The 20,725-nt window shown below is 37.7% G+C and overlaps 2 protein-coding genes across 7 annotated transcripts in view; one reads left to right on the top strand and one right to left on the bottom strand.

Moving 5' to 3' along the window:
* Fgd6 (FYVE, RhoGEF and PH domain containing 6) overlaps window positions 1–8,835 on the bottom strand; it is a 113,815-nt gene extending 104,980 nt beyond the window's left edge. The window contains exons 1-2 of the mRNA XM_046419353.2: window positions 8,592–8,835; window positions 767–3,185 (exon numbers count right to left, since the gene is read on the bottom strand). Coding sequence (XP_046275309.1) covers window positions 767–3,185; window positions 8,592–8,607 — 2,435 coding nt within the window. The 5' untranslated portion in view covers window positions 8,608–8,835. The remainder of the gene's footprint in view (window positions 1–766; window positions 3,186–8,591) is intronic.
* A 287-nt stretch (window positions 8,836–9,122) lies between these two features.
* Window positions 9,123–20,725, top strand: part of Vezt (vezatin, adherens junctions transmembrane protein) — a 76,891-nt gene continuing 65,288 nt past the window's right edge. For all 6 annotated transcript variants that reach the window (XR_009224454.1, XR_009224453.1, XM_058571293.1 and 3 more), the window contains exon 1: window positions 9,123–9,257. Coding sequence is in view for 4 of the 6 variants with exons in the window: in XM_058571293.1 (XP_058427276.1) it covers window positions 9,222–9,257 (36 nt within the window). In the remaining 2 variants the exon portion in view is untranslated. The remainder of the gene's footprint in view (window positions 9,258–20,725) is intronic.

Below are 20,725 nucleotides of genomic sequence, written 5' to 3'. Positions count from 1 at the left end.
GAACATCAGATACACCAATAAAAAAATTATACCATAAGATAGACTCAGGTAAAGGTTATATGCTATAAGAATATCATAGCATAACTGAGGGTTCAGAATGGAAATCACACTTCCCATTAAGTATCTGTAGCTTTATGAAGTCAATGAGCTGAACCATCAAGGTTGGGCACAACTTTAGTAAGAAGGATGAAGTAGGTATTCCAAAGTTAGGAAGTGCATACACAAAAGTGAGAAAGAAAGACTAGTTATGTGTTTCCTGCATTCTCCCTAGGTCTGAGGTTGGCAATTAGCCTTCAACAAGCAGAATAAGTAATCCTCAAAGAGCTATAACTTCTGCAAATACAGAGGTTTCATCTCTGAATATGCCCTGACAAGGATATCAATGGATTTCAGTAACTTCAGATTTCCTATATTTAGCAAATAATCTTCACTGAATTAACCAATTTTCCGCCCTTGGTTCCCTGCTGTGACTTCCCTGCTACATCTTCTGAGCTAATGTTTGCAGGCTCTAGGAACTCTCTCTTCCAGGCCATCCTGGTAGTACTACATGGTTATTTAAATTCTTTGAATGAGCTACTAAATAAGTTACCCACTACAAGCCTGCAACACAAATACCCATTCCTACTCTATGATATAAGGAGGCTGCACATGGAAATACATATACTTTCTAGATCAGTCCCTTGCTAAGTGATTTTCCCCACTGCATTCCTACTCATGGGGTTGTTGAAGGTTAACTACAATGATGAGTGCAAAAGTGCAACGTTACCTGAAACGCTGATGTTTGGGTCCAAGTTGCCACTGGCCATCTGGAGCTTCATATGGTTCTTCTACCTCATACACATTTGCATCAGTGTCCTCCCCACTGCAGGAATCCTGCCATTCCAACTCTCGAGTTTTCCCTATAGCCATAATAAATGGCAAATTTTCATACTCTGGTATTTCCTCATAATGGCGTATATTTTCATATTCTGGAGCACAGCTGTTTGTAAGAGACCTGCAAACCACCTGACACGATGACTCCTTGGAGAGCATTTGGTCATCTAAAGACTCAGCTCTCAGACCATTAACTGTGCTGGTCTGGCCCCGTGACTTCTTCCTCTTCTTTTGAGATTCCAGGCTGTAATTATCTGCAGAATATGCCTTGATGGGTTTACTTCTCTTCTCTTCTGCCATCATGAGGTCATGCCAATTACTTTCAATCCCTTTCTGCTCCCCACAACTGCCTGTGTTTGTGTCTCCGAGCTGGTTACTCTTGGACCAAAACTTCTGAAAATCACTCTTCATAAAAGAGATGGACAGTTTCATATTGAGCCACTTCTTAAGAGAGGTTTTCTTTGGAGAATCTTTACAAGGCTTAGTGCACCTGTCCATATCCACAGCAGATAATGATTTTGCTCTAGGCTTGGTGAGGGCAGCGGGAGGCTCACTATGTGAGGATGTAGTAACAGACTTCAAGGATTCTGGGTTCCCTAAAAAGGGTAAAATAGGATGAGGTAATTTCCACACAGGCTTTTCTGAAGTTCGTTTAGGCATGTCAAAGGGGGATGACGATGACATACCATGGTTTGAGGCACACAAATGATTTCTTTCTAGAACCTTCTCTGAATTTTTTTCTTCATTTGAGGGATATGAACTTTTCTCCACAAGTTCCTCCGAGGCAGCCTTTTTAAGTACTCCTGCAGTAGGCAAGCTGTGTCTTTGAGGTTTTTTGGGGACAATTTTTGAGGAACTTTCCTCTGTTACTATAGATTCCTTTTGCATTTGAGGGACAGACACTCCCAAGTTACAGGCAGTAGGCAGATGTTCATTGTACGTTAATTTGAGTTGCTTTGGCAGGCTCAAAGATAGAGTACTGCATCTTATAAAACTGGTCCCTTGGTCCGTGGCAAGTGCCATGCTAGCACCGTCTACTGATGTACCATCAGAACTCAAATTAGAGTCTGTATCTAAAGAAGGTGCCACTTTTTCAAAGGAAGATGTTTCCTGACACATGGCTTGTGAATTGACTAAATCTTGACTGTCATCGTTGGAGTTGCTATTCAGTTCACTATTATTTCCTGGTTTCACTTTGTCCACCTGTTCTTGGTTACACAAAACATCCTGATGAAGAACACTGACTTTGTTGTTCTTCAAACTGTCCTCAATAAGACAAGACGAGCTGTTGTTGAAATTCTCTGGTTCTTCAGTACTTTCATTAGGAGTGTCTATATACTTTTGGCGTAACAGGCGAGCAGGACGTGTTTTTCTGGGCTTGGGAGTTGGAAATCTGGGGGTACACGGTACTAAATGAATTTCTAAGGGACCAAGGTCTTCAACTTCTGTTTTCTTACTAACTCCATCTGAAGATATAAAAGTATTCCTTTTTCCATTTTCTAGAGCTTCTTGATCAGATGAATGAAAGTGACTATTTCTTTGTTCACTGCTGTTCTGACAAGTTTCAGGACTTTGAAACTCATCCCTAGGAAGCTGTACGTGGCAGTTGTGATGAACAGGAAGTTTTACAAAGCTCGACAGAGAAGGTGACAAATCTGCAAGTTCAATTCTGAATTGTCTGTTGGAATTACAGCCACCATTCCTCTCTGGGTTGTCTGTGGATCTGTGCTTCTTCAGGGAACTTACAGGTGACATCTGTTGTGTTAAAACATCTTTGAGCTTTCCTTCTAGGATGCTTGCCTTTAAAACTACCCCACTCTGGTTCTTGTGTTTTTCACCACGAGAATCCCACCTACTCTTGGTTTTTATAGTCAAAGAGGACTCATCAATTTTACTATTTTGTAAATTTTCTTTCATTTCTAGGGGCTCTAAAACAAGCTGCTTTACATATGAATCTTCTCTATTCCCAAGCTTATGGACACACTCAGACCTGCAGGAATATATTGGTAAAATATAATCACTGCTCTGATCCTCAACATTTTTGCAATTAAAGTTGTCAGTGCTTTCAGGTAATTCCAGTTTATGCTCCTCCAGGTTCATAGAGATTGTTCCTGATGATGACTGCCCAATGTCTCGGACAGGTGAGCTCTTTAGAACTTTGGGTTTCGGTGCGATTGCTGGTTTGGTTTTCTTTGTTGATTGTGGACCACTAGCAATCACAATGTCAGGTTTAGGTGCAACAGGTGGAGGAGATGGCTTATTATTTGCTACCACAAACTTTGGCTTGGGGGCCACTGGTGGCTTCTTGATCTCTAGAAAGAAAAAAGTATAATTAAATCATAAAATAACCAAAGCACAAGACAATAGAGGATTATATTGGATAATACTTTTACTTCTATGAATGTACATGTTAGTAGGCAGATTATATCACATTATGTAGAGTCAACATTACTTTTGAAGATTCCTTAAATTTCTAGTATATGTAGCTTTGGTATGTTGTATATTATTTAGTAGGTCCAATGCAGTTTTTCCTTCAATGTTGACACTAAATAAAATAATTGATTTCTTCTGTTAGAACCTATACACTAGTTTTCAGTTCATTTGCTGAATGCTAAGAATTAAATTTGCCTACAGAATTCAACTCTTTAAATTTCTCATATACATAAGCCATAGTGTCTTTCTACCTTCATTTTATCAAGAATCTTTTTAGACTCTTCAGCAAATAGAAATCCCAAAACAATTTTAAATAAGAATACAGATATCAGAAATTTCTACCCTGAAAAAATGAAAATGAATTCTTTGGTATTATTTAAACTCATAATAAAGCTGACATTTCTCAGTACAGGTGTTACCAGTCGGGCATTTTCATTATATTCCTCTTGGAGCTTTGTTTTTTAAATATCCAGACATCATTTAGAGTCTCTGATGGTAGAGCTTGGACAGTTGTATTTCTTCTCTATTTCATATGTGATTATGTTGTTCATTCTTCTTCTTCTTTTTCTTTTTTAGTTGTAGATGGGCACATACCTTTATTTATTAATTTTTATGTGGTGCTGGGGATCGAACCCAGTGCCTCACACCTGCCAGGCAAGCACTCTGTCACTGAGCCACAATCCCAGCCCTGTTGTTTGTTCTTTGTTAATAACCACTATTCTATTGCATTTAAAAAATGGCCACAAGTTCTAGTGTAGCAATTCTTCCTCAACATTCCATATGAAGTATTTAATTATCTCCTATTATACAATGCTGGATTTGTGTAGACCTGTTCCTGGCATATAGGAACTTGATAACAGCTTTACACAAAAGACCTATTAAATAAAAAGGTATATAAAGACCGTATATCTGTATTTCTTAATTTTTTTTAAAGATCTCCCACATAAACTGTCACTTATCAACCATATTTACCCAAGGAAACCTGAGGTGAAACATGTTTTATCTTGTACTTCTTATAATTATGCCTATTCCTTTACCAGGATTTAATACTTAATAAAAACCTTACTTATTAGGGGAAAAAAATGTTTTCTCAAATATCTGTTGCACAAAACTACTGGACATTGTTAATTTACTTGAACACACAGAGGCTATGATATTTCATTTTGTGTTGATTTTCTTTTCAACAAAGGAAATTAGTCACAACGTTTGGAAAAATATTACATGGAACTAAGTTAAAAAAAAAAAAAAGTAGGGTACTCTACTTCCTTTTCCCAACCAGGAAAGAAATTCCCAAACCTCTAATACTATATGCACAACCAAGATTATACAATAACAGATATCTTCTCACCCAATTTCTTGATATAATATTATCAAAATTAAGGAGGATAATGAATTTTCAAAACAATGAAAAATTCTACAGAGAGGATGGGGGTGTGTCTGCAATCCCAGAGACTGGGAGGCTGAAACAAAAGGATCTCATGTTCAAGGACAGCCTAGTCAACTTTGTGAAACCCTGTCTCAAAATAAATATAAAAACGGCTGGGGATATAGCTCTGTAGTAAAGCACCCCCGGGTTTGATCCCTAGTAAAGCAAATTCCCAAAGTAGGCAATTTTCATTTATCTGTTCAATAAGCATGTTATTATTCTTGAGGGTTTTTAAGGCAGAAAATAATTTTGCAAAACCCTTCAAAGTCTAGTGATAATGCTGATTGGTCCATTAAACTGTCAATCAATCAAGTTAAATCTTCAGAGAAAGTGTGAATTCCATAGGACTTTTCCTAACCTCCTATCTTAAAAAGAAACAGACTGTCATGTTGATTTCATTTCTGTCATCCTTGAAACATCCTACCTCTGGGATTTTTGATAGAATTCAAAAAATCACTTTTACAAGATGAAAAGAGTTCTGGAGATGAGGCTACCCAACAATGTACTTAACATTTATTTCTGAATTGTATACTTAGGAATGGTTATGATGATAAAGTTATGTGTATTTTACCACAATTTAAAAAATAATCTCATCTAATTAATCTTTTACTTTTTGACCTTTAGAGCCTTGTGAGAAGTTTCAGTGTAATTAACCAACCATTTTTGCTTTTTAGCTGAATCATTCTTTTAAAAAATCTCTGGTACCAATTTCAGTCTTTTCTTTGAGTCTTCTTCTAAGAGACATAAATTCTTATTCTCTCTTGGTGTCATAGAAATTAAATCAACCACATATGAGCTGAGGTTGATTTCCAAAAGTAGAGCTCAGCATTATGCTCCTTAAGCCCTTAATGTATACTCACTGAATTAAGCAAACACCTGTGAACTTGGGCTTAGCATTGTTGGTTACCTGTGTATTAAAGGGAGTCAATAATGTAACTCAGGAACTGGCTGACCTAATTGTGTGCTTTTGCAGAACTGGCTGCCTCAGTTTCCCTACTTTTAAGTGGGTGACTTGAAAGATCTATGAAGATTGTACTTCACAGATATCTACTTTGGAGAACCCGGATATGCTGTAGCCTCTCTGTCCCGTGTTATTTTTCTTCAGTACACCTTTGTCTGTCTTTGCCACTAGAAGGCAAGCTCCAGCAGGTTGCTACTTTCTCTTAGCTAACACATAAATATACTCATTATTATGTCTCAGTGACAGGAAATTCCTTAAAAAATAATCAATATTCATTTTAACCTCACATGATAGTTTGAAAAGTAAGTAGAATCAACCAATAGCATTAGTGAATAATTCCTTAAAATGATTAATAGAAACAAAGGTTCAACTATGTCACTGGTATTGCAATATACAAAATCTTTCATTATTATTTTTTAATGGCTCTATTTTGAAAGAAACACAACTAGAAGAAACAAGACATTATAATATGGTGTGCCACAATATTAAACTCTTGAAATAAGCGCATAATGTTTGGAAATGAATTCAGCACCTTTGGATTTTAATACAGTATGAACAGTCAACCCCAAAGCTTCTTTAGAGCAATGTAGCAAATCTTTTATTTACACAGCTGTTTGGCTCCAGGGAAATATAAGGTAAGAAAGTGAAACACTAATACAATTTTACTATTACAAACAAACTTGTCTTCTGTTACACACAGATGGCTGTGGCTCACTTGCACTCTCTCTTGGCTACTGGGTCAGATAAAATGCAAAGCACAGACATTAATGAGACAATAACTTATACACGTTCAAAAAGATACAAGACATACACCAATAATTACTTCACCTTTTTCACATACTGCTTTGAATAATTCTAAACTCTACTGAGCATCAATTCTTCCATAGATGTAGAAAAAGCAAAGCAAGCTCTTCTTCAGTATACATACAACTTGGATGTTCTACAACATTCCTCTACTTTCTTAAATTAAAACAACGCTCCCAAATGCAATAGATTAGATTCAAAACAAACACCCCTGCCTGCAAAATATAAATAACTTTCCTAAAATCTAACTATTATGCCAAAAAAGCACTATGTGTTTGCAGGTTAGCGTATAAGAACAATATATATGTAGTTTTATAAGGATGGGATAGAATTAAACCCCAGCTCTCTTTCATAATCTAGACATAATAATAATAATAAATTTTATCAGAGGGTGAGCAAAAAAAATAGCCAATGCTTCTCAGAGAACCATACCAAAAACCAACTAACTCAGCTATACACAGGAAGTGTCCCTCTTTCAAAAACACCACAAAAATGTCCGTGGATTTCTTTAGTTGTAAAGTTGATCAAATATAAAAATAGCTTGCAGTACTTTAGGGTAATTCCAATGAAAGAATCATAAACTTTCAGACTGGGCCCTAGAAATCAAGTTTACATATATAAATGTCAAATGCTTCTGTACCTGTTCACTATAAAGTATTAGGACTAAAATTGAACACTGATACTCATATGATGAATATTTTAAATATTTTTGACCCCACAAAGAAGGGAAGAACTATACATGGCTGGAAGGATTGTAAAATTGCTAAGCACTTTTAATTTAATTATATTGGTTCAGTCATTAAAGAAACCTTGACAAGGCACAGAAATTTGGGATGAAAATAATACAATATAAGCTTTCCTTAATAAATAAAAGCTTATAAATAATTACAATAGAGCTTTATGACATTTCTCATGTACGTTGCACATAACATCAAAAAGGAAAAAAATCCACAAAATCTTCTACAGAAATATTTCACTTCTTGGTTTCTTATTTCTATTGGCTAACTTCTTGCCTCATTAGTTGTAATCTGATTATTCCTAGCAAACCAACACTCCAGTATATCTAGGCTTTAGAGATAATATATATCAGAGTGCAGTTTCAGGTTGCAGGAATTTTAAACAAATGCCAAGAAAAGCAATCAGAATTTAACATGATACTTAGGTGCTGAATCTACAAGTAACTTTTAGGAGAAGATTCAAACTATTTGATTATAAAATTTCTAAGTTTCTTTCAACATAGACAAAGGTAAAAAAAAAAAAACAACAACACTTAATACATTATTAAGTGGCTGGTTTTAAAATTAACCCATGTTCTTATGAAATGACTGTATCACCACTTTGGTAATTATTTTGTAAAATAAAACTTGTTCCTTAGAATGTTCAGCAATATATTGTCCACCATGGATGGAAATCCACACAAAGGTAAAATAGAGGCTTTGTCATTTGAATAAGGGGAAAAGCCTATAGGAAGCAGACAGAAAACAAGGCTTTGTTTACACTAAGCAGGTAGAACTAGGGGGGAGAAAATCCCAGAAGAAATGGAGTGAAGATGAGCATTTCCAGAGGCAATCCCACTGTACACTCAGGTTATCAGGAGTAAAACCAGGAGGACATGAGCAACAATATTTAAACCTCTTTTATAAGAAATGGAAAGGGTTTTCAGTCCACCCTAGGTTTAAAGCGACTCACTCTAGTGGCTCAGTTCAATACTCTGGGAACACTGCCCTTTCCTAGAATAAATGATTTCTTAATAGGGGAACCTATGCTACCCTCACACGCAAAAACAAAGTCACTCCAACTGTAGGAGAAATGAGCAAATGCTCTCTTTCCATTGCGCGTTTCACCTGGAGTTAAGAGCCCCCAGCACAGGTCTCCCTTTGAAGGGAAGTCCCAAGAGGTCCAACAGCCCTCTCTGAAGGAAGGGACGAGTGAATCGAGCAGCAAACCCCATTCGCTTCGCAATTTGCCGAGATGCTAGGGAAAGGTACAGGCCACGCGACTCTCCCACCCTATCGGAGAAAGTTGCCGGAGAGCCCCAGCTTGGAAAGCGCTCCTTACAAACTTTCCAGCGACAGCGCGAGCGCGGCCACTTACCGGCGGCAGAAGTCATGATTTCCCAGAGCAGCTCGCCTCCCCGCTCTCTCCCCTCAATCCATGTTCCCCTTTCACTCCATTGTTTTCAGAGTTTGGGCAGAAGAGAAAAGCCCCCGCAGAGCCCACATTCTGTCCCGTGCCACCGCGGCGAAACCCGAGCGCCGCACAAAGGATGCAGCCGGCTCCAGCTACCCTACTGCGCTCCCGGGCGCGAGTCGCTGGTAGCAGGCGGGCGAGCACGAGCGCCGCCCTGCCGCGCTCCGGGCAGACGGCCAGGCACGGGCACGAGCAGAACTCACCGCGGCTCAGCTGGCGCGCGCCCCTCTCAAACTCCAAAAAAAAAATTTATCAGTGCGGCGGGCGCCCCCTGTTAGTCGCGGCCGTAAAAGGCAGACAAAAGCCTCAGCGTCTTCCAATCGAAGAGCTAGAACTTCATTCTGCCCCCGCCCCCACGCTGACCCTCTGCACCAATAAGCGGACGAAAAAAGGGGGCGTGAGCTGCGAGGCATGCTGGGAATTGTAGTTGTCAAGACCTACGGGACGGGCAAGAGCAGAAGCCTCGGTGCACGCCTGTTCTCCTGCCTGCCTTCATTTCCCATCGTGCTGAGGCGGGTGGCATGGCGGAGAAGGATGACACCGGAGTTTGACGAAGAGGTGGTTTTTGAGGTAAAGGGAAAATGGCGGTGGGTGTGGGTTGCCTTTGTTTGAGAAGGACGAAAGGGAAAGCAAAGGAGACTGGGCGATCCCAGGGCGAGGGATCGACTGACGCGCTCTTGACGGCCTGGACCACCCAACCCCAGCGATTTTGGGGCCTAGTATTGGCCGCAGCCTGACAGGTGTAGCCCCAAGCGCCTCGGCCTCGTTCTCAGGCCCGCCCAGAATTCCCTGTCAGAGAGGGGTTGCCCGACCCTAGGGCGGGATCCCAGTCCATTCCTTCCACGAGACTAAAGCACCGCGGGGGGACTGTTCCTGGGCGGGGCCGGAACGTGCATTCCAGATACTATTACAATTCTGCTGTCCCCTTTTACATCCTTGAATTTTTGGGTCGCTATCCAATAGTGCCTTGGGTCACTGTTCACCGTCTAGGTGTGGTTCCCAAAATGAAGGCAGCAGGTGCCACTTTTCTGGCATGGATTAGTCTATGGGTGTGGGACCTGCAGTGAGTGGTTAGGGCTGGGGCGCCTTAGCATCTAGGTTCCATTCTTTTGTCCTTTGCTATTTCGCGAGGTGTAGCCAGTTTTGAAATCAAGGCTCCGGATCAGTGCTTTTGTGTAGGACTATTTCAAGGCGTTCTCTGCCATCTTGAATGAAAAAAAAAAAAAATCAGGCGAGTTTTTTTGATACCATTTTTCTGTCAGGTAAAAATTCACATCGCTGTTTATATGCATTGCATATGTGTGCTTTAGCTCATCCTAGATTTTAAGAAAAGGAAAATGACCCCATGCCATACAACAAGATAATGAGGAACTAACTGCGGAATGTTAAATGTTGACATGTTCAACTGTCATTGGAAGATTAATTTGGAAACGGCTGTCTCTTCTTGCAGCCTCCAAGAACTATACCCGGTAAACGAGATCCGAGATGAATCTTGAATTATGAATCGAATTAGGAAGATGGAAGGGAGAAAAGATATCGTAGGAGAAGAGCTCTGAGTATGCCTAGGGTGGGAGATGTGGAAGTACCTGGTGTGCATTTTTAGGGGCTGGGGTGTGGCAGTTCACTGTGTAAAGTGGTTTGATGTTTCCACAATGTAGAAATTGTGGGAAATGTGGCCATTTCACTATAAAGTAGAATCTGGGTGCAAGGAGTTCACTAAATTTTGGAAACGAGAGAAGAAATAATGGAATAATGCTTTGGATAGGCATTTTCAATTGCATATGGGAGTTGAAGGAGGGAGAAATCTGGGTTGCTTAGATTTCTAGAGCAGGGGAAACTGGTAACCATATTTTTTAGCCCATTATTCTTTGAGTTTTGAATATAATAGTAATAAATGCTCAAAGAACATTTTATTGTGGAAAATAAACACAACTAAAAAAATTAAATGACCCATTTCCCACCACCCAAAGATGGCCACTACTGACAATATGCTATGTATTCTTACAGACTTTTTGTTCAAATGAATGTTAATGTGTATGAGATTTGTTAACATAAAACATATACACGTAGAATTTTATATATATTTTTTCACTTAATTTATCATACATCTTTTTCTACTCATCACTCTTTGAAAACATGATTGTTAATATGCTATCCCATCATGTAACATATCATAACCAGTTTCCCTTTATGAATAGATTGTTTCAAAATACTGTAGTAGTCAAACCTGATATAAGTCCATCTTTTACTGAAACTCTGATTTTCCTTAGAATATTTTCTAGGATCTAGTAGGTCAAAGAACATGAACATTTTAAGATTTATTAAGAAAGGTTATGCCAATTCACATTTCTTTTAGGAATAAGAAAGTATTAATTTTATCAAATTATTATCACCAACCTTGTTAGTTTCCTTTAATCTTTGGAGCTTGATAGGCAAAAACTGCATTCCATTGTTCTGATTTACATTTTGGGTATTTATACATTTATTAGCTATTTTTATTTCTTTGCTTGAGTGATTCTCTTCATTCATTTGTCCACTTGATGCTACCCCCCGTTTTTTTCCTGCAAATGCTGGAGATTGAACCCAGGGTCTCTCACATGGTAAGCATTCCTCCTACCTTGAGCTACATCATACCCAGCTTAGCTTCTTAAAAATTGACTTAGGAACTGGGGTGGGTATATGGCTCAGGGGTAGAGTGCCTCCTGCCTACTTTGTTGCTTAGCATGCTCAAGGCTCTCTAATCAATTGGGGTGTGGAGGAAGGGATGATGGATGGATGATTTACATGAGTTCTTCAAATACTATTAAGCCTTTATTAAAATGTAGGGAAAAAAATTCCAATTGCTGCTTATTTACTCTAAGTAATACACATTAATTTGTATTGTTTTAGTGAGTTTTTTCATTGATATAGACAAAAAACTGACAAGAACAATTTTAGAGGAGGAAAAGTTTATATGGGGCTCATGGTTTCACAGGTCTCAGTCTATAGACAGTGACTCCATTGCTCTGTGCAGCACATCATGGCAGAAGGGCGTGGAGGAGGAAAGGAACTCAAGACAGGAAAGCCAGGAAGCACAGAGACAGCTCCTCTTATCACAGACAAAATAGAAAACCCAAAGATGGATCCCCAATGACCCACCTCCTCCAGCTACACCTTACCTGCCTACAGTTAACATCCAGTTAATGTCTATCAGGAAATTAATGTACTGATTAGATTAAAGTTCTCATAACCCAATTATTTCACCCCTAAACTTTCTTACATTGCTTCACACATGAGCTTTTGGAGGACACCTCATATCTTAACCATAATTATAATATTAAGAATAAGCATACATCATAAGTATGCAAAAGACTGATGTATGTACACACATTGCACACACCTATGTAAGCAGCTTCCAGATGAAGAAACAGAATATCAGGGCTGGGAATGTAGCTCTGAAGTAGAGTGCCATGGGTTCAATCCCTCATATGGCAGAGAGAGAGAGAGAGAACATCAGAGAGAGAGAGAGAGAGAACATCACTGGGACAATTAGAAACTCCCTTCTCCTTTCAGTCACTACTCCCCACCACAAACATAAGTTCTATTCAGACTTCTAGTAACTAACCTAGATGACTTTTGTGTATGCGTATTTTGGGGGGTTTGCTTACAGACTTTCCAATTCCTTTTACATTTTCTTTTGTATCTGGATTTTTTTGCTTTCTGGCTTTCTTTGTGAGGTTCATCCACATGATGTCAACATTTTTATTTGGGCATAGTATTCTGTGTGAATATATGAGGATTTAATCTATTTTTTTTTTTTTTAGGATAGTCATGAGGTAAGTTTCCAGTTTGAAACTATTATGAATACTGCTACCGTGAACTTTTTGGTATGTGCTTTATTAAATGTATTTCTGTTGGCTATATACTTCAAAGTGGAATCAGTTGAGTCATAGGAAAAACATAAGTTCTCCTTACATATTGTCAAATGTTATTACAAAGTGTTTGTACCAAAGTGTTCTGCCAACAATGTATGAAAGGTTAAGTTCTCACCACCACTTGTTCATTTCAGTCTTTTTACCATTCTGGTGGCTATATCCTGGAATCTTCTTGTGGCTTTAATCTGTATATCCTTGATAAGAAAGTTAAGATATTGGGCTGGGGTTGTGGCTCAGTTGTAGAGCACTTGCCTAGCATGTGTGAGGCACTGGGTTCAATCCTTAGCATTACATAAATAAAATAAAGTTATTATGTTCATCTACAATTAAAAATATTTATTTAAAAAAAGAAAGTTAAGATGTTTAATATGTTTATTTGCCAATTGTAAAGCCACTTTTGTGAAGCCACCTCAAGTTTCTTGTATTTTTCTATTATTTTGTGTTATTGAGTTGAAGAAATTCTTTATATATGCTAGGTGCAAGACCTTTAATGGATATATATACTTTACCTTTAGTGGATATATATACTTTAAATCTCTTATCTCAGTCTTATATACAAGATCTGCCCTCTGTTAATAGTGTCTTTCAATGAAGAAGTTCTTAAATTTATTTATTATAATTCAACTTACCTTTTCTTTCTTTCTTTTTCTTTCTTTCTTTTTTTTTTGTGGTGCTGGGGATTGAACCCAGGGCTTTGTGCATGCAAGGCAAGCACTCAACCAACTGAGCTATATTACCTTTTCTTTTATAGTTAATGCTTTTAAAGAAATATTTGCCCACCCTACCCGTCACAAAGGTATTTTCTCTAAAAGCTTTACTTGACCTCTTGCATTTAGATCTTCCATCCACATGGAACTGATTTTTGTATGGTATAAAGTGAAGAATATGAGTTTTTTTCTGTATTTCTTTTTGCCGTATGGATGTCCAATTGGGTGGCATCATTTAATGAACACACTGTTCTTTCCCCACTGAGTTGTAGTGTTGTGACAAGTCAGGGTATCTTTTATGTGTGAATTTGTTCTGAATTCCCTCTTCTTTTCCATTGGTCATTATCTTGCCCTTTCCCATGTTTTTTAATTATTGTAACTTTGTAATAGGTATTAATATCTAATTGGATAAAACCCTTCAGCTTTCTTTTTCTTCAAATTGCTTTTCACTATTCTTGCCTTATTGTATTTCCACATAAATCTTGAAAGACTGTCAATTTCAGTTTAAAAAAAAAAAACTTAATGAGATTTGATTGAGATTGCATTGAATCTGTAGATTAATTTTGGAATACTTGACATCTTTACAATATTGAATCATCCAATCCCATGAACATTTATTGCTTGCCTTCCAAATGAGTCAGGCAGTTTCCCATCTTTTTGTGCTCTAGTACTGATTTTACAAAATGAGAATTATCTCTTCCATGAGGATATAGCTAAATGGCCCTTATAGGATCTAGGTCTTTGCTGGAGAATGGATGTTGTATATCACTTCCTTTTTGTGTGTGTGTGTGTGTGTGTGTGTGGTTATTGGTCAATTACATTTTTTTGATAATTTTTTATTCTGAAAGACTATAAGCAGGTACTTAACCTCTCTAAGCTTCAGTTTTCTCAAAAGTAAAGTAGAATTAATAGTACCTATCTCATAGAGCAGTTATGAGAATTAAGTACTGAATATAGGTAAATTATTTATGTAATACCTGGGCATATAGAAAGTATTTAGTAAATATTACATATTATTAAGGCTTTCCAGAAAATTGTTCTAAACCTTAATTATAAAATTATTAATATAAACTGTTCTTAGTAGTTTCTTAATTTTTAGTTTTACTTATAACACTAATTAGAAATCATCTATGTATATTCATACCCTCTCTTTTTATCTTGTAGTTTTGCCAGAATATTGATTTGCCAGATAGACTTTTCTTTTTTCTTCCTCTCTTTTTTTAATTGGTGCATTATAATTATATGTAACAGCGACAGACTTTTCAAAGAACTAGTTATTGGTTTTGTTTGATCAGCTCAATTCAGCTTGCAGTTTTAAATTTTAAAATTTTCCATTTCACCTATTTCATTTTTTGTGTGTTTATTTTGCTGCTTTTCTCTAGGTTCATGATTTAAAAACTTAAATGCAGAAAATTTATAAAGCTATAATTTTTCCCATGAATATTGCTTTGGCTATATCTTTTAAGTTTTGAAACATAGTTTATCTCATAGTGTTGTCATTTCCATTTCAACTTCTTCTTTGACTCATGACTTATTTAACACTCAGGTATATAGGTGAGGAATTGATGTTATTGTTGCATGCATCCCTCAGACCCCTAATTCCACCCTGACAATTATGAACTGTATTACCTGTGTTCACCTGTATTCTTCTGCTCATATGATTTCATCTGGGTTCAGTCAGTAGGAAGAACCTACAGATCAGGAGGCACTGGAAAGGTCTGGGTTTTTATTCTTATTCTCTCTCCCCACAGGGCTACCACTTAGTAGTGATTACCTTGTACATAAAACTACAACTCTTATTGGGTAATTGTTCCCTTGTAACTTCAGCCTTTGCAGAGTATCAGTAACACTGATTATTTCCTTTGATCTTTAGACCTATGGAAGATAATGACTTCCTGCTGTTGCTGATCCCTGGGTACTGTTTGTCTGAGTGCTGCTTACAGCTTTGTAAATGGTCATTTCCCTCTCTCTCTCTCTCTCTCTCTCTCTCTCTCTCTCTCTCATCTTTCTTTTTTTGGTGGTACTGGGACTGAACCCACTGAGCTGCATCCTCACCCTTTTTTCATTTTTAGACAAGGTTTCACTGCATGGCCCAGGTTAACCTTGAACTTTTGATCCTCCTGCCTCATCCTTCTAAGTAACTGGGATTACATGAGTGTGCCTCCTTCTCAGGCATAATGGTCATTTTTATTAAACTCTTCCTAGAGCAGAAAGCTTATTGGGCATGTTTCCTTGCCACCTACCACTCAGCCACTGCAGAGTATTTCAAGTTTATTAAACCAGCCCTACTTCTAGACACTAAATATTATGGCAGACATACACCCTAGTGAAGAAAAGAAAGCCATCTATCAACTATACACAGAAGGTGATTTCAAAATACAGGGAGTTAATGGTTACATTATTATTGAAAAATCTAGAGGATCAAACTCCATCAAGATTATTATTGGTCATGAAGCAGGAAAAGAGAAAAAGAGAAGCCAAAGGAGCAAAAAGTGGACCTGTTTCCCTTTACCTTCCTAGTCTCTCACAGGTACACCTAATTGGATGAACCCTAATTCTAAATTTATATCTAGCACTCTAGCTGCAGGCTAATTTGGGAAATGTCAAATGATGCCTCTGCAATACAAGAGGTTCACTGGAAGAAAGATGTAATGGAGGTTGAACAAGCTATTCCACTGTATCTATCACAGGGCCTAACCTCTTCTTCCTACAGAAATTTGTGATATTTTTGGCATATTTGGGATAACGCTGTTACTTTAATGATTATTAGAGCCAGAAATCAGACTCATTTATGTCTTGACACCCAGAGTCACATGATACGTTAAAATTAAAATTTTAAATCAAGCAGAATTTTGGAAAATATTCTAGCAACATCTCATCTTTTAAAACTCCTTTGAGGATCTGGGGATGTGGCTCAAGCGCTCCCCTGGCATGTGTGCGGCCCTGATTCCATCCTCAGCACCACATACAAACAAAGATGTTGTGTCTGCCGAAAACTAAAAAGAAAATAAATATTTTAAAAAATCCGCCCCCCCTCTCTCTTTAAAAAAAATGATTTAAAACTCCTTTGAAGTGTCTTGTTTTAATTTCTATTTCCTTGATTGTTAGTAAATTTTACCATCTTTTCTTACATTTGTCATCATTTATGCTTCTTCTAGAGGTTGACATTGAGTCCTTGTTTTGGTCAGTTTTTTCGTCACTGTGACCAAAGACCTGAGAAGAACAATGTAGAAGAAGAAAAGTTTTTTGAGGGCTCAGCTTATGGTTTCAGAGGTTTCAGTCCATTGATGGCTGACTCCATTGCTCTGGGCCAGGGATGAGGCAGAACATCATGGCAGAAGCGTATGGAGAAAGAATGCACCTCAGAACAGGGCAATCAAGAAACAGAGAGCTCTTTTCAAAATATAAACCCCAGAGGCATGCCCCCAGTGACCCACCACATCCAGTCATGCCGTGTCTATAATTACGGCCCATTCAATCTTTATCTGTGGATTAAAGTTCTCATAACCCAATTGTTTCACTTCTAAACTTTCTTCCATTATCTTATACTTGAGCTTTTGGGGGATGTCTCATATCTAAACCATAGATAAGTCCTCCTAGTCTGAAAGGAGAAGAGCCCTGAAAGATGGTGTAGGAGAGGGACTGAAGGAGGAAAGGAAGAGTGAGATTTCAGGCCATTTTCCAGTCCTTGCCCTAGAACCTAACCACCTTCATCTTAGGGCTAGATTCCCTACATACCTATAAGGTTAATTCTGTTATATTGGAGTATGGCTCCTCCTTCTCTAGGATAATTTGTAATACTAGGGTTGAGCCCGGGGTACTGAGTGACATCCCCAGCCCTTTTTTTATTAATTTTTTGTTGTTGTAGTTGTTTGTTTTTTAGACAGGGTCTTACCAAGTTGCCGAGGCTGGCCTGGAACTTTTTTGTTGTTGTTCCTCCTGCTTCACACTTCAAATCACTGGAATTACAGGTGTGCACCACCATGCCTGGCTAAGACTTTATGTTAATCAGAACCTTCTACAGTCATCGTATCCTGAGGCCAGTGTAACCTTTCTTGGATTTCTCTCTCTCTCTCTCTCTGGCTAAACACCAGGAAAGGGGTTTAGGAAATGGACAGACACCTTGTCTCACGTGAGCATGAAATAAAATAAATACTGAAATAACAAGATTATTGTTTTACTCTGTTATTGTAATTACTAATTAAGATGTTTGAAAGTTAAAATTATCCAGTCACCTTTGAAAGGTGTTAAAGTTCTGATGTTGCTCTTTCTTAACTTTCAGATTTCTTAGTTATAAATTAATTGCAGAGCCAGGCACAGTGATGCACACCATAATCCCAGCAGCTTGGGAGGCTGAGGCAAGAGGATCTCGAGTTCATAGCCAATCTTGGCAACTTAGCAAGGCCCTAAGAAACTTAGCGAGACCCTGACTCAAATAAAAAGGGCCCGGGATGTGGCACAGTGGTCATGCGCCCTGGATTCAATCCTTGCTACATACATGCATGACATACGTGCATATATAAATAGCAGAAATTTCGAGTCATTCATTTTTTTTAAGAGAGAGAAAGAATTTTTTTAAATGTTTATTTATTTTTCTTTTTTTAGTTCTCGGCGGACAACATCTTTGTTTGTATGTGTGCTGCGGATCGAACCCGGGCTGCACGCATGCCAGGCGAGCGCGCTACCGCTTGAGCCACATCCCCAGCCCTCGAGTCATTCATTCTTTTTAAAACTCTGCTATTCCAGGAGAGAAAAGTACCTGGAAGGGCTGGGGATGTGGCTCAACCGGTAGCGCGCTCGCCTGGCATGCGTGCGGCCCGGGTTCGATCCTCAGCACCACATACAAACACAACTTTGTGTCCGCCGAAAACAAAAAAATTAAAAAAAATAAAAAATTTAAATAATTCTCTCTAAAAAAAAAAATTAAAAAAAAAAGTACCTGGAAATAAGACCTTTTTATCAGAAGGAACAGTTTTTCTGCCTCTTTACATTATTTGTCATGCATCTAAACCATTTCTTTGTTAAGTCCTTCTTATAGAGACAGTGCTGTCCTTAAGGAACTTTTTGCATTCTCCTCAAATCTGTCTTTGGTAACCTTATTTTTCATAGTTGAACTCTTTACTGGCAAGGTTTTTGGTGTTTGTTTGAATTGATTCTCCTTCTTCCTTTGTTCCTGACTGAGAAAGATAACTTTTATTCCTTCTAGCATGATCTCTTTCTCTGCTTCATCCTTTATACTTCTCTGTGAGTTGTATATTAACCCTTTTTTGGCAGTATGTTCAGCTTTGGCACTTTTTTGTGTGTATAACACTAAATCAATCAAATGAAAGGAAACAACTCACAAAACCTCCCACATGTAAAAACAAAGTTTTAAAAAAGTTCTCCTTTATTTGAGTGATTGCTTCTTTGCATTTTTTAAGGTTATTATATACCTCTAAAGAACACTAAGGCATTTTCCAAAGTGTTACTTGTAGAGTCCTACTTGCATTATTGATTTGACTAATGGAAGGAAATTGTTTTGGTCTGTGAGTGTACATGTGGACAGTGTTTGCAGTTTTGATAATGGAGCTTGCTATCTGGAATAATTATACATATAAAATTTAAGATATTATGTCATCTTATTTTTCCTCAAAATTTATCTTCTGCTTTAGTTTATAAACATAAAACCCTAAAACTTTATTATTTAAAATAATCTAGTTCCAAATAGTAGCTGAGATTAGAAGTATACAAAATTTATACTTTTATCAGTATCATAGAATATTAATGTTGTTATTAAATCTCAAGCCTATTAATTTGAAAGTGACAACTAAAGCTAGTTTATCACCAGATATGCAGAAGAAATTACATGTTTAATATGAATTATAAAAATTATTCTAGGGGAACAAGTCTGCTTTTTCCCTGTTTGTGTTGTGTTGTTTCTTCAGTTTTGGTTTCTCCACATATCCTCAGGGCTCTGATATAGATATTAAATTTTTTTTCTTTTTAAAAATCTGAACATTTGAAAAGAGGAATAAGTATGTCTCTCTTTTATCCTTTTTTTGTTTTAGGATTTTTCTTGGTGTATGTGATCCTAGGGATGAAACAGAGTCTTATGCATGTTAGGCAAATGCCCTACTACTGAGCTAGTCTCCAGCCTCTTTTGTTTGTTTGTTAATTTGTTTTCTTGCAGTATTGGGGATGGAACCTGGGGGTGGGAGGCTCTACCACTGAGCTACAACCCCAGTTCTTTTTATTTTTTGAGAGAGGGTTTTGCTAATTGTTGAGACTGGCCTCAAACTAGTGATCCTCCTGCCTCAGCTTCCAAGTAGCTAGGATTACAGACATGTGCCACCATTCCAGGTACTTTATTTTTCAATCCCAGAACTCTTTTATGTATTTTCATTGCATTTTTTAAAAAATGCAAGTCCCTTTGCCTCAAGCTGTAATACACATAGCACTTATATTATTTATTATGGTACTTTATGCAGTTATATTAAAAATTTTCATTCTGTAAGAAAACATCATGGAAAGTGAACTAGTCAGTGAATCAAAGAGACAGACTTATATTAGTTAGTAATGAGACTCTGAATGAGATCAGTTTCCCTAGAGCTTGTTTCCCAATTGTAATAAAATCATCCTTTGTACCAGACCATCCTTAGTATGAAATTTTTCTTAAATCCATTCTAGGAAATCTGAAACTACCTTTGAGGCTTCCATTAATTAGGAAATACAGGAAGAAAATTTACTCATTTCCGGTATATTTCTAGGTTAGAAACCTAGACTCCATTTTATTTCCCTGCTTCTGTACCAGGTGTCCTCCAAGTTCCTGGAAGCAAATCATGCCTTATGGGTTTAGGAGAAAAAAGCCCCAAGCTCAGCATCCTCACTGCACAGTGAGGCAGACTACTCATCTTCATTGCCTGGGGTTTGGGGCTACTGTTCACAGTATCCATTGTGACTTCCTCTTATTCCCACAGAAAATCAGCAAATCAGAATGTCCATTAGTCTTTATTTGAAATAACATATTTGAGGATACTATTTATTTTTAAATCTACATTGTAATTTATGTAGCTGACAATTATAACCACCTACATGGATAGATTTTGCTAATTGACCCACAGCCTTTAATTTCATATCTCTTTAAGATCTTTATGAAAATAGATTTTCTATTTCAATATATACCTTGCCCTGACCTTGTTTTCCTTTTGCTTTTAGACTCTCCCTTTCTAATGTAGGAGAATTATGAAGCATTTTGAGAGAAAAGTCCACCTTTTTATCTCTTCCCAGAACTATAGAAGTACAAATTCTTTTTTTTCCCCCCAGTACTGGGGATTGAACTCAGGGCCTCACACATGGCACATGCCAGGTGAGCACTTTACCACTTTACCTCTGAACTGCATCTCCAACCCTTTCTATTTTATTTTGAGACAGGGTTTGG

This window comes from Marmota monax, unplaced genomic scaffold (genome assembly GCF_021218885.2).
Source record: "Marmota monax isolate L192 unplaced genomic scaffold, Marmota_monax_Labrador192_F-V1.1 WCK01_AAM20220418_F8-fsc00036, whole genome shotgun sequence".
Classification (NCBI taxonomy): Eukaryota; Metazoa; Chordata; class Mammalia; order Rodentia; family Sciuridae; genus Marmota; species Marmota monax.
The sequence above is the reverse complement of the archived record's forward strand: the minus strand, read 5'-3'. Positions and strand labels throughout refer to the sequence as shown.